The sequence below is a fragment of the Strigops habroptila genome, chromosome 10 (assembly GCF_004027225.2).
Source record: "Strigops habroptila isolate Jane chromosome 10, bStrHab1.2.pri, whole genome shotgun sequence".
NCBI lineage: Eukaryota > Metazoa > Chordata > Aves > Psittaciformes > Psittacidae > Strigops > Strigops habroptila.
Window position 1 is genome coordinate 34882506 of NC_046359.1, and position 14508 is coordinate 34897013.

The window sequence follows — 14508 nt, forward strand, 5'->3', positions numbered from 1 at the left end:
TCAATATCAAAGTTCTTTTTGAAAGCTGATCAGGTAGATGCAGGTTGGCCAGATGAGCCAGTGTCAAATGAGGACCTGTTTGTTTCCTTGCCCTTAGCAGAGGGCATGTGTTGAGTTACGGGAATTGCCTATAGAAGGTAGAAGTTTGGCATTTGGCATGTCATAGCAAAGGATAGAAAATACCACAATACAGAGATAAGTATAAATGGGAAGTGGGGAACTGAGTAAATTGGAAAATGAAGACAGGAAGAATTCATAACAGTTAAACAGATGATGTGTTGTAATCCATGAGGCTGGAAAGCTCTGTGATGTTTCAAAAATCAAGGTGGGTTTTTAAACATGGTGTTACCAAAGCTTTTTCAGACTGCGTTCGTACCAGGTATGCTGTGTTTTAAACTAATACTGCCACTTCTGTATTTTAGATATGTATGATGGTAGGAGTGGGGAAGCATACCAAGTGTTTCTGTTGAATATTCAATAAGTAAGCGATAATGCCCAACAGCTCTAACAATGACTGGTTCAACTCACACCACTCAGTGTCTCAGGCAAGCTTATAGTAGCTGCTTGGTTTTGCCATCTGTGGCTCCCGTTCAGAAGCTTATTCTCCTCAAGATGTGTTTATACACCATCCAGCTTTGGCTCAGACCTATAGAGGTGACGCTGTGGAAGCTGACAAGGCTATTACAGTTTGGTAGGAAATACTGAAATATGCTTTTGATAATCCAGTGGATTAGTTTAAAACTAGTTTTAATGGTGTTAATACAGTCCATGTAAGCTTTTGGCCATACTTGAGTCGGGTTTCATACTTAGTTCTTCTCATTAAAGCAAGGAACCTGGAAATTACTGCAGCAGTACAGCTTAAGGCCCTGTTTCTGCAGTAAAGATGGTGATTAAATTCCCTTCAAATTCTATAATGGTAGATCAGGTTTGGTGTGTTTTATGGGCCTTTTATGTTCTTAACTGAAGTAAAAAGAGATTTGTTACTGGTTCAGCAGTTGTCTTCAACCACAAAGGCTTTGTAGCACATTCCAGAAAAGTTCCGTCATTTGTATCATGCTTGTATTAAATTTTTAAGAGACACCATGAGAATTCTTTGGTATGCAGATGCTACTTTGAAAGGGAAAGCCTTTGGAGTATGTGGAAACATTTATGAAATGATAGATTAGATCTCTTGAGCTTAACTTGCAGAAGAAAAGGAATGTCTGTTTCTTGCGCTGAAAAATTTGCCTGTAGTTACTCATCAGGCTTATTTTTTAATAACACTCTTAAGAAGGTAGAGTTGTTGGAGGTTGAACAGTCTTTGAGTGGGCTCCAAGTTATCACGTTTAGACTTGATTAAAAAAAAGCTTAAAATTTGAACAATGTTATGTGCCTGGGATTTACTGCTTAAAGACATCAATGTTTCTAACACTGGTTAAAGCTTGCAATTATTACTTGCTTCTGATAAACCTGAGCACAGAAGCTTTGCTTTACTGCTAGTGTTTGCCTCAATGCTTGAAACACATCATCTATGTGTAGAAAACAGGTGTATCCCAGGGTGAGAATTTCCTGGTTTCATTACAGAAATACTTGCAGCATCTTAATATGCCTAAGTTGATTAAGCTGGTGAGCATTCTCCACCAGATCATTCTTTTGAAGGCTGTGATAAAACTAGAAGCCATCAAACTTAACTCACTACTATTTTAATAATAATAATAATAATAATAAAAAGGCAAAAAGAGAGAAAAAGAAAAACCAGCAACTGCACCTGTTCACTACCATGACTGAGTTTCTGGAGAACAGGACTGTATATGCATGTGAAAGATTGGCTTGGCAATATATTTTATTCCCCAAAAGCAGCAAAGTTTGTGGAATCCTTAGTATGATGGCAATGGCAAATGAGATAACACCCACCCCCCCGAAAAAAAAACCACTGGAATGTTCAAATGCTTTCTGTAAACGCTGCTGCATATTTCAGCTGGTGTGCAAGCCTGCCAAATCCTTAGCCATGGGGAGCTGATGGTAGCATTGCTTCAGAAAAGCCAGGCATGTAATGGAGCCTTCAGTAGGCCTCATGCTTTTAGTTTTATTATTAGTGGAGAAAAGCAACCTCATCTCATTACACTTTTTTTTTTTTTAAATATATCAATCTACAAGACTTTGATGGGGAGATGTTTTCAAGGAAGGATCCTGCATTCTCTGGTTTTTCAGTTGAACTGACAAAAGGTCACTTGTTACCCAAGATACCTGGTTGTACCTGTCTGCGTTGTTGTTCAGTGTAGTTCTTTGTTGGGCTTAGTTTCATTGTATATCAAGGACTAGGAAGATACTCCCCTGAAGAAGCTGTATTCGTGGTAAGGATGTTTTTGTAGTTCAGATGAGGAACAAAAACCCCTTGATTGTCTATGAATATAATGAACACCAACCTCAGGAAATACGGTGTTTCCTCTGCCTTTTCTCCTTATTTTCTTCTAAATATGTTTGCAGTGATTTACATGGGCTATATGGGCATTCACTTCTAAAAAATCTCTGCTACCAGTGGACAAACCCCAGTAGTGTTTAGAAAATACCTATTTAAAATGCTGAATTGCAAGTCTTTTCAAGTATTTATCAGGCCCCTGCACTAGCAGCTGTTATGCATGTGCTCACCTCTCAGCAGAAGCCTTGGTGTGCTCATATTCAATAATTTTCATTGCATTTTTATACTTTAATTAGGAAGTTGCTTAAAATTGACTTTTTATCCTCTCAGTTCTCTCTTAGGAATTCCACTGCTCCCATATCTTGTTTTGGTAAGAGTTGAGAATTCTTTTTTTAATGATGTCTTTGATTTATTTTTTTGGTTGTTGTTTTTCTCTCGACTTGTTCTCCTAGATTGATTCAGTTGAGAATTTTACATTGTCTAATACTCCATCACGGGATGAAGATAGCAAGTCTCACCTCCATTCGAGATCACGGTCTCCTTCTACAGCTAGTGAGATTGAACCAATTGAGGTACTTCACTGTTGACAAAGTTTTGTCTTGTTTGTTTTTTTTTTTCTTTCAGGAATACTACTTTCACTCATAAAAAGTGCTACTGCAAACCCTTTTGTTTAGAATGAAGCTCACTCCTTTGCAGCGAGACTGTTTAGGGCCTTGTAATAGACTTCTGCACTAGTAGTGAACTGTATTTTGGGGAATGTGGCATTTTACATTCACATATGGCTAACTGGTTAGGGATGGGAACTATGGTGTATCAGTTATTAGATACAGTCTCTCTTCAGAACATATCCTCAGTCATGAATATTGAAGAAATGTTGGCACAAAGATAATGTTATACTGTGGTTTGTAAGAGCAAACTTTGGAGTCCTGCTGAAAGTCTTGTCAATATGAAATATTAGCCAGCTCTGCAACTATCATAATGTATCCCCTTTCGCTATTAAGAAATTTAACTCTCTGATTATTTTACATTATAAAACATTCAGTCAAATGTTTAAGATAATACAAACTTATTTTTGACATCTTGGAGATGAATCTTACACGTCATTTTTCTGAGCCCTTTCCTGTGTTTGGGAATGGGGTGGGTGGAATATCGTCTGTTTACTTTATTCAAGCTATCCTTAATAGTGTGTACTTGATGTCTTATTGATCCTTTGGGGACTGTGTTCAGGTTACAGATCATCCTCCCCGTTCAATTCACACACCAACCATGAGGACAGCATATATTGGATCGGGACTCTCTGCACCAAAGGTATTAAGTCAAGCATTCACACTTCTTATATAGTAAAGGGGAAAACATCACTCCTGGGCAACAGCTTCAGAACTGTTTATCCCAGTAGTCTTAGCAGAACTGCCTGGAAGGGTTGTTTATATGCAAGCTGGTTGCTTTCTAAAATTTAAAACCTCTCATTACATTATGTGGTGTGACAAGTTGTACCAGGCATTCTGCTGCAGCAGCACACAGGGGCTTGATTATAGGAAAAACAGTAGTTTGGACATTAGAAGGAGATAAATGAACCAGAACATGAAGAAAGTAAAAGGGACTTCATAGAAAATGAGTGTTTTCCTGCATGTGTCCGACCAACCTGCCTCTATCTTCTGCATACGATAAAATTGATGTCACTGTGGGCCAGTCTGTGCTTAGCAGATCTCTGTGCTAATTAGATGCTTATTTTTGAGCAAAGGCAAAGAGTAAGCCTAAAATTAACCCCTTGATTTGCATTTTATAAGCAGTGTAGAGGGAGCACTACAGCCAGCACTGCAGCCCTGGACTGGGAGAAGGAATTCCAGTTTTTCTGTCTTCTGGCTTTTTACTTGCATAAATACTGATTTTTTTACATCAGTTGTTGAAGTTATTTTACTGTTGGCCACATAAGCCAGTCAGTGTATGCTAATTCACAGTGAATTGTGTATATTCAAGCAAATGAGGAATAAGACACAAGCTATTAAAGGAAAAATTCTCTTATAAAAGTTTCAGAAGTGCCTTGATGGCTTAGGAATCTTCTGTATATTTAAACAAATGACAGTTTTTCTGCAACTAATCAGTAACATATGTAAGTCTTTCTAGTAGGTCTGTTTCTCTGCTTTGATAAATGGCAAATAGCAAAAGACTTAATTTGCGTAAAGGAAAGCTAAAAAGTTTCAACAGACTGTTTCGTTGGCAGCATCTTAATAGATCAACTTAACTAATTTTGGTGGTTTTACTGCACACATCATTTAATTTTTGCAAATATCTTGCTCAGTAAATAATGATTGTCTTTCTAATATATATTGTTCCCTAAAGAACCTTCTTACTTTATGATTACATCAGTTTTTAAAGCAAAGTATTGTTTCCCTGCAAGTTTCAAAAGAAGACATCCATCTGCAGGCAGAAAGCTTCCATTGTAACAGTAAAACTGTCATTAAATATGGATAAAGCCTGAGCCCTTAACTGTGACATCGTATGCTGTGAAAGGCAGGAAACAGAGTAAAATTTTAATATACCTACTCATTAGTCTGCAAAGTTGCCTTATTTCAAATCATATAACATTATCCAGGTTGTTTGGACAGCTTTTGTGTTCGCCCTGGGCTGTATCCTTTCTCCACCTACCAGTTGTTACTTTCCTGGATGTTCTTTTTGGAAAAGCCAAGCAGCTTCCTGGATTTTGTATAAGGTCTTTTATGAATCATACTACCACTTACATAGTCTTTTAGTCTTGATATCATAGCATCAGCATTGCCATCCTTGAGGGGAGAGAGAGAATTAAAACACTTACTCATGTAGTCTGCGTTCCCAAGAACTAACAAGAAGCCCTTCCAAAATCAGCTTCACCTACACTCTTGCTTTGAAATTGGGTGTTCTGAAATTGCCTGTGCCTGACGCCATGAAGCTGAACTCTGTCATGCAAATTAGAGTTATGAAAAAGTCTTATATTTTTCTTTGAACAAAGGCAACACACCTGACAGAGGAGCATTGAATTTGCAGCTTAGAAAATGCTGGAGAGGGTTGACCTTGGCTGGCTGCTGGGTGCCCACCAAGTACGTACAAACACACCTTCAACTTCTAGAGTGTAATGGAATAATTTTGGCAACTTTCCTATCTGCAATGGAAACAAACTCGTGTTCTGAGGCAAGGTCCAGTTTCCATGGTTTCATTTACAGAGGATGGTTTAGATTATCAATAAAGAGCACTGATAAGGAACTTTTTAAAGTGTTAGGAGCGTGGATCTCGTTTCAGTGAACACAAATAAGCTCCCTTTTTAAATGCACCTATGCACTCCTAAGTCTGTGAAAAAAATCATAGTTCTTTAGAAGTGTTACAGGCATTAACATCCTTGTCTGATTGTTTTTCAGCCTAAAGCCCACCAGTTTGTAGTGAAATCATTTAATACTCCAACAAAATGCAATCAATGCACGTCTCTGATGGTCGGTTTAATACGACAGGGCTGTACTTGTGAAGGTAAGCACTCGTGAAAGCAGGAAGTGTTAACTGTAGTTCTTACAGATGCAAATTGGACAGTAAATGTTGTAGTGTGATAATGCAGGAGTCTTCTGTTTATATTTTGAATAACAGAGTATGTTATCATGCTTCAGTCTTTTGACAGTAGAAGCCAAATGCTTTGGACATCTTAAGTAACAGACTACCTAGTTATCTGGGGGCATACTTATTCCGTTGTGGTAGAAGAGCTTAGTTCAGTTTACAGCAAGTAACAATAAAGGGCCACAGTCAAGTATGCTGACAGCAGCTTTGCTTTCTGACTTGATGGGGAAAATGTAAGACAGCTTTCCCTTTCAGTACTAGTTTTGCTTCTTTCCAGGACTCATTTATTCTGGGATTGTATGTAAACAGAATGATACTCATCATTTAGAGGAGCTTCCACCTTTTTGCTTGCTAGTAAAGTTGGGCCTTGAGGAAATCATAGAGATTATCTCAGTATGAGCTTCTGACTAGGCTCTTTCTTACCTGGATGAAACCAGACTGTGTATCCATACACCTCTGAAAATCAGAAAATCAGAATTTAGAGCAGGTAAAAGCATGAACTGCTGCTGCGCACAGACTTCCATTTCTGTCTCAGTGTAGCAAAGTTCAGAGAAACCATTCAGTTGTTGGTCAAAAGAAGAGACCATTCCTTAATAAATATCATCATTATCATAGCTTTTGTGTTGCACAGGAAAGAACCATTAAATCTCTTTGTTTCTTCTCCTCTTCACAAGTATGTGGATTCTCTTGCCACGTGACCTGTGCAGACAAAGCTCCTGCAGTATGTCCAATCCCTCCCGACCAAACTAAGGGACCTTTGGGAATAGATCCACAGAAAGGCATAGGAACAGCTTATGAAGGACATGTCCGAGTAAGTATCAGGTAGCTACATTTGGGGCACTTACATTGAATTTGTTGCTTTCCAGACCTGGAATTAAACTCTTATTTGGGCCATCGCGGGGAGACATATTCAGTTATAACTTAAGGTAACAGTTTGGAAACTAAGACCTAAATTTTGACAAAGCAAGTCTTAGCATTTTCAACAGTAATTCTTTCTCCATCTCTGTCAGCCATTGTGCTTTGAGTTGGTCTTGATGTAGTCCATCTCTACAGATCAGATCATCTATGAGGGCCTGTGAGTTTTTGGGTCTCTCTGTTGCTGCTAGTACTGTCTAGGGTCATTGGTGTGGATACTTGTACATAAACACTAACAAAATTATTCGACATAGTTTTGGCCATATTCCTGTTGACGAACTAGAGATGGGCTCCTTTCTCTATATTGGTTAATACAGCTTTGAATCAGTTTGTGAATAAGAAGAAAGAATCTGTAGTGCTATGAATTTTTTAACTCATATTTTGTGGTTTCTGTGTGGCTGTGTTTGATGCTCTGACTGCACCTCTGCTACAGCTTATGTTGCTTAACATTATCACTGAATAAAAGCTTGTCAGCCTAGAAAAGAGAATTGATTTTTGTACTGCCTGATCTTTGATTGCATGTAAATTTACAGAGAGTTGATTGGAATTTGTTTTGCTAAAGGTACCAAAACCAGCTGGAGTAAAGAAAGGTTGGCAGAGAGCGCTGGCAGTGATCTGTGATTTTAAACTATTCCTCTATGATGTAGCAGAAGGAAAAGCATCCCAGCCCAGCGTGGTAGTGAGTCAGGTCATAGACATGAGGTAAGTGCTTTGGTGCTCAGTGGGAGCTTTTCAGAGGCACTGGGAGGGTTTTTTCCTGCTTTTTCTTTTTGTGAAATCAGTAAGCAAGCTACCAGGCTTTTATGAAACACTGTAATCCATGTTGAGAGCCTCTGATTTTCCAGAAAAAGGCAGTATTAGCAGTTAGCCTGAACTTATATGTTCATATGTGGCAATTTAAACTTCTATTACTACATCATGTGCCAAAATGCATCTGTTCAGCTGTGTAAAAGATCTGCAGTGAACAAAGAAGAAAAACACATTGTTTTGGGGTTGAATAGAGTTTTGGAAGACACATAAAGCTTTATTATAAGGTAAAACTAATACAAGTTTCAGTTCAGAAGGGCTAAACAGTTTGTTCCCACTCTCTTCAGTATTACTGGAATACTACCTGCTTCCGTGAAGGCTGAGAATATCTAACATAACAACTAAGCAAAGCTCATGTCTGAACTAGATTGGTTTATCCAAGAAGTCTCAAACAGCTGTAGCTTACAGCTTTGACTGAGTTTGTTTTTATGAAAATGGGAGAGGTGTTCTTGGTGCAGGCTTATTTAAGTTTGACTTTTTTATTTATTATTTTTTAGAAGGTTTTAATTTAAAGATAGAAAAACCAGATTCTCTGAATAGATTTATCTCCATCAGATTTTTATTATTTATTTATTTATTATTTATTTGTCTCCATCAGTATTTACCAGGAATTAATTATGCAGCATTGCATTTGTGAGTTTGATCTGCAGATAAAGAGGAAAAGATAGTTTGTAAAATCAGATCTTGGGACTGTGTTGTTGTGTCCTTCACAAAACAAAGCTACTGGCACTATGGAAATATAAGTAAAAAACAATCACACAGATTGTACTCTTTAACTCTTTTCCAATTATGTTTGTGGTCTCCATAAGGGATGAAGAATTCTCAGTGAGTTCTGTCTTGGCCTCAGATGTCATCCATGCAAATCGAAAAGATATCCCCTGTATCTTTAGGGTGAGTATTATGTCTTGAACCTAGTAACCCAGCAGTACAGGGTTTCACAGCGGGGTGTTACAGTGTGCATTCACTGACAGCTCACTAGTATTTTATTTCCTTTGCAAGTTCTGGCTGTGTGGTATCCATGGCAGCAGCAGCAATGCATAAGGATCTGTACATATATCATTTTTGTGCTAAAAATAGCACTGGCACATTTAGACACGCTCTCATCTCCCCTTTACCTGGGTTTTCTTTTTTTGACCTTCACAGTAAGACATACTTTTCTCACTCTCCTGTTAGTCATTTGGAATTCTTCTGTTCCTCGTGACCTTCTACATGTTCATTTCCTAAAGTTGCCTTCTGCTTCACAGTTTCATTTGTTGTGTTATTTCCGAAGCCTTTATTTTATGTATTTTCTTTGTATATATGCATTAGATCTCTGAAAACTCCTATTCATCAAGTAGTCAGTGTAGAAATCTAATGTAAAATGCTCATCAAAATTCATGTCTAGTATCAGGATATTGCCATCATTGGCTTCTTCTAATATTACTTTTACTTGATATTCTACTGAAGCTTTGACCTCAATGAAATACCTTTGGTGTCCTTATCAATCCCCTATCATTTCTTTACTATACCATTGTATTGCATTCCTTATTTTTCCAGCTTTCAGATTGTTCATTACTTTGCCTGCTGAGTGGAGATAAACCTGCAAAAGAGGCTTTCATTTTTATCTATAGTAGCTATACCAAATATGTGAGAAGGATCGTAGATCATTCTTCTATAAAGACCATTCCTACTGCATTAAGTTATTAACAAAAACTCTTGGTCTTAAAAATAAAGAATACTTTGTAAGAAATGCTTTTCATTATAAATAGCTGTGAGAAACAACTGGCTACCTTATTTAGGGCAGACATTTCAGAATTACAGAATAAATACAGACACATTTAGAATAAAGCCAGAATTTTCTCTGTTCTTTGCTGAGTTACATCTGCAGGTTTTTCTGCTGTGGGTTCTTGATTGAGGTAGAGTGTATTCTATTAACTAAGGCTACATTTTCTCATTCTTAGTTCAGACAGCTACTTAAAGGGGCTGTTACAGGCATCTGATACTCTCGTAAAAATGATCATGATGAATTTATTTACTTTTGCTTATGCCTTAAAATGTATATTTTAAAATTTTCCAGGTTACAGCTTCCCAGCTCTCTGCATCCAGTAATAAGTGTTCAATCCTGATTCTAGCAGACGGTGAGAATGAAAAGAGCAAGTGGGTAGGAGTGCTGAATGAATTGCATAGGATCTTGAAGAAGAACAAACTCAAAGACCGCTCAGTCTATGTTCCCAAAGAAGCTTATGACAGCACCTTACCCCTCATCAAAACAACACAGTCAGCAGCAATCATAGGTATGAAATGAATAAAAAGAAAAATGGGTATGCTAAAAGCATGCTTTTTTTTTGTTTTGTTTTGCAAAAAAAGTGTTAAATAGCATTATATACTGAATAGATGTGGTGGTGTGAAAATATGTGGTGGTTTTATCCCATATGAAAGCATGCATGGGTTTGGAAGAACTGCAGTTCACTGTCCAGTAGTTTTGTCAGATCTTTTAAGAATATTTCCCCCTATTCACACTTATGCATAATTATGAATAATTTTGACTGAGAATTGGACATGACTCTTCTGTTATTCTATATACATAATTCCAGAACTGGGCAAAATTCATTCTATAGAATGGATATAAGTCACTGACTTTACAAAATATGCTTGTGGGACCAGAGAGAATATGTGAAAACATAAAGTCAGAGAATGAATTTAGTCATTTTAAATGCTACAGCATAAAATATCTTAATCTCTGATTATATACATGATTTAAATATAATACTGTAGTTATTTCAAAGTCAGGAGTACACTTAAGTGCTCTGAATGGTTTGTTAAAAATGATGTTTCTTGCTCTTGCTTCTGCTAACAAGAGACATGGGAAAAGACTGACTTCAGAAATTTGAAAGACTGGGAGGTTATCAGTGTTTGTTATATGAACGTGTTAGGTTTGGCTCTATATTTGTTTGTTTTAAGATATTACAAACCTGTCTCTGTTAATAAAATTTGCACTATTGTTCAAGTTTTTCCAAAGAAAAATAACCTTTTCTTTTTTTTTTTTCCCCTTAATATCGTAGACCATGAAAGAGTAGCTCTGGGGAATGAAGAAGGGTTGTTCGTTGTACATGTCACCAAAGACGGTAAGAGATTAGGAACTGGTAATAATTTCCCTAATACTAAATAATCACAAAGTGACTTTGTAATTTTTTTTTGCTCTATCAATATCCTCTGGTTTCATTTTTCTTAACTTACTACATTATCAGCTGGGCACCCCCATGTGGGAGCTTATAATCACAAAGGTGGTGTGTGTGCTCTCTGGTTTGGGTATCCTTTCCAATGAGAAAGATCCAGCATCTGGAATGCAGTTGAAGGTTTTCTTCCCTTGTTTGAAGCAGGCTCAATACTGAATTCAGACCAGGTTGCTCAGGACTTTGTCCAATTGGATCTTGAAAATCCCCAAGGACAGAGGTTCCATAATCTCGCTGGGCTGCCTTTTGCAAATTATTCTCACAATGAAACATTTTCTTCATATATCCAATAAGAACCTCCCTCATTTCAATTTGTGACTCTTGTCTCCCCTTATCCTGCTGTGCACCTCAGTAAGGAGCCTGACTTGATCCTTCCTTTAACCTCTACCATGGTATTAGAAATAAAAACTTTATGTTCAGTATTTCAGAGAGATGTAATGACAGATGCCCAAGATAATTCAACAAGCAATATGTTTAATTGTACATTTTGGTTCTTTGAGGGTTTTCCTTTATTCAGTAGTTTGTGGCTTTAAACTGGTTTTGAAATAAATACTGAAATGATACAGTGGTTGTTCCTGCATTGAATCTTCTCCTCCCTTCTTCTGATGAGGAAAAGCCAAAGGTGTATCCAGCCACATCTGATATTATTAAACTACAAGTTTTGATTCTGTACTTTTTAATATTGCACGGAAGCAAAAAAGGGGATTTCTTGGCTTTCCTTGATAGTTTATCGTTACAAATACATGTTATAAACAATTCACACTTCAACATTATTTACTTGGATTTGGGGGGGTTTGTTTTGGGATTGTTTTTTTTTTTAGAGATTATCCGTGTTGGTGACAATAAGAAGGTTCATCAGATCGAGCTTATCCCAAGTGAACAGCTCATTGCAGTGATCTCAGGACGGAATCGTCACGTGCGCCTTTTCCCTATGGCTGCCCTGGATGGAAGGGAAACTGAGTTCTATAAGCTGGCAGAGACAAAAGGCTGTCAGTCAATAGTTTCTGGACATGTGCGCCATGGAGCTCTTACCTGCCTGTGTGTAGCTATGAAAAGGCAGGTCCTCTGTTATGAACTAAATCAGAGTAAGACACGTCACAAAAAGATCAAGGAGATCCAAGTCCAGGGCAATGTCCAGTGGATGTCAATCTTCAGTGATCGTCTTTGTGTGGGCTACCAGTCAGGTTTCCTAAAATACCCCCTTCATGGAGAAGGCAGTCCATACAGTCTGCTCCATCCGGATGACCACACACTCTCATTTGTCTCGCAGCAGCCAACTGATGCCATCTGTGCAGTCGAAATCTCAAATAAAGAGTACCTGCTGTGTTTTAGCAGCGTAGGGGTTTACGTTGACTGCCAGGGCCGAAGATCCAGACAGCAAGAGTTGATGTGGCCTGCAACTCCATCGTCTTGCTGTAAGTTGCCATGTGTGTCACTTGCTGTTATTCATTGAAGTGATCACTGCTTGTATTAATATCCACAGGAAGTCAAGTGCAAGGATAATTACCTGACAGGTAAATGAATGCTCTCAGCATCTGTCAGCATGTTTAATCTAGTCAGAGTTTTATCCTGATCTTATTTAAGCTAGGCTTGACAGAGCTGTCACTGACCTGTGCTGCTGGAACACAAAGATTCCACTTTTGAAATCTGATGTCCACTTTCTAAACACATGGCCTGCTCTCTAAAACAGCTGAAGGCCTCAGGTCCTACAGAGGCTAATGGAAACTTTATGCATTTGCTGCCACTGATACAGATGGGACTGTTGTTATTTAAAGTCTTAAAATTCAACTGTACTTTGGGTCAGCATTGTGATTCAGCATTTTTGATGCACAGAGTCGTTAGGATATGGTAGTTTGACTTGCTTTTCTTTAATGGTGTTTATTCCTATTTAATGTGTTTTGGGTTTTTTTTTCCTTATTCCATCATTCTTTCTTCCTCAGCAGTTTTCATGGACACTCTTCTCATTCATCTCCTCTGTTTGCTCTTTAAAAAAATCATTTTTAAGTTCTCTGCCTTCTGTCTGCCTCTTCCCTTCTATAATACAACATATGGCAGGCAGCGTAGATAATATATTTCATAACATTAAGGGAAAAATACTCTAATTTTTCAAGATTTATGTTTTCAGCAAGAACTGGAACATTTATTAGACCTTTCTTGAAAGCTGGGGCTTTGTGACAGTTGGAGGGAAGAAAAACTCTGCAATGCCTATCTTCTTCTTTTTAATGTCTTTCTGAATGCAGATAAAGATTAGCCAGAGTTGTCCTCAGAGTATTTGTGAATGAGCCCAGTCTTATGTTGATTTTTAGCATGGTCTGCCTTCTTACCTTACTGTGACAGCAGTACAGTCACTCTCTAGATGAGAGGGATGTTTCACCCTGCTTGAGTGAAGCCCCTTCTGAATGTGGAAGGAGCAACTTTTACAGGCTCTGTGTCACTTCTGTGTTTCAAGCAAGAGTGTGATAATTATACAGGACTCAGAGAATGGATGAATTAAAAGATTTGTGATCAGTTGAAAATCAGGCATTTTCACATGTAGTTCTTCGATACTGGTCATTGATATTTGTGAAAGATTTTTGATTGCCTTAAATGAAGGGATCTGATGTTGTTCCAATTCAGAATGGAGGTATATTCTATAGCAAAACCTGTTACATTGAAACACAAATTGGATGATCTTGTTAGTCTTGGCAGACCATGGCAGTCTTGTTGCCAACGTGGAAATACTGAATTCTCCTTCAGAAGTGGTCCCAGTGGAACAAATTTCATCCTGGGGAAATATGCCAGATAAGTAGCACGAGAATTCTCTTTTACAATCCGGAAAATAACAGAATTAAAGCTAGAAGGAAGCATGAAGATTTTTATGACTGTGTCACAGTGCTTAGGTCCAACTGTTGTTCACTTAGTACCTAGTCCAAAGACTAAGGGCTCAGCTCATTCAAATGGCAGTTATTAACTAACAACAGTATATTTTCGTACTGCATCATTTACAAAATAAGAGCTCTTAAAAATAGGGGCTTTAGAAGGAAAAAAAGCCCTTTGAAACCACATCAGTGTTTGGCAGCGTAAACTGTAATCCCTTGTAGTTCAAAAAGTAGTTTGGTTCTGCAAAGTTAAAAGAAAAGCCATGGAGGTTTGAAGTTTTTTGGTGGTCTTGATTTGCCTTCAGGATAAATTTCTTCGTCATTTTTGAGTTAAAACGTATTTTGCAAAGATCATTGTTGGATTGTGGGATGTGAGGTTGGTTTTCATAGATATGGTTAAACCATAAGTAATTGTATATTTTGAGCCCTGTCTAAAAGCACATCACACTATACCTAATCATTCCCTCTCAGGTTACAATGCACCATACCTCTCTGTGTACAGTGAAAATGCAATTGATATCTTCGACGTGAACTCCATGGAGTGGATTCAGACTATTCCTCTCAAAAAGGTAACTTGCTGTTTCAGTATCAGTTAAAGAATATGTCTAGACTCAATCTTGCTTTGCTACAGTCATGCCAGGGTTTTTAAGCACATTGAAGCCATCATTATAACTGCTTATCTAAACACAATTGAACTAGAAGAGCTATTGCAAAGAAACTAGTGCTTTTTGTTCAAAATGTG

At 37.8% G+C, this 14508-nt stretch overlaps 1 protein-coding gene across 6 annotated transcripts in view; it reads left to right on the forward strand.

Moving 5' to 3' along the window:
• Window positions 1–14508, forward strand: part of CDC42BPA (CDC42 binding protein kinase alpha) — a 180192-nt gene that overhangs the window by 142731 nt on the left and 22953 nt on the right. For all 6 annotated transcript variants that reach the window (XM_030500157.2, XM_030500159.1, XM_030500154.1 and 3 more), the window contains 10 exons: window positions 2851–2970; window positions 3626–3706; window positions 5788–5893; window positions 6649–6785; window positions 7452–7591; window positions 8506–8587; window positions 9753–9969; window positions 10738–10800; window positions 11730–12323; window positions 14238–14335. In XM_030500157.2, the coding sequence (XP_030356017.1) occupies window positions 2851–2970; window positions 3626–3706; window positions 5788–5893; window positions 6649–6785; window positions 7452–7591; window positions 8506–8587; window positions 9753–9969; window positions 10738–10800; window positions 11730–12323; window positions 14238–14335 (1638 nt within the window). The remainder of the gene's footprint in view (window positions 1–2850; window positions 2971–3625; window positions 3707–5787; window positions 5894–6648; window positions 6786–7451; window positions 7592–8505; window positions 8588–9752; window positions 9970–10737; window positions 10801–11729; window positions 12324–14237; window positions 14336–14508) is intronic.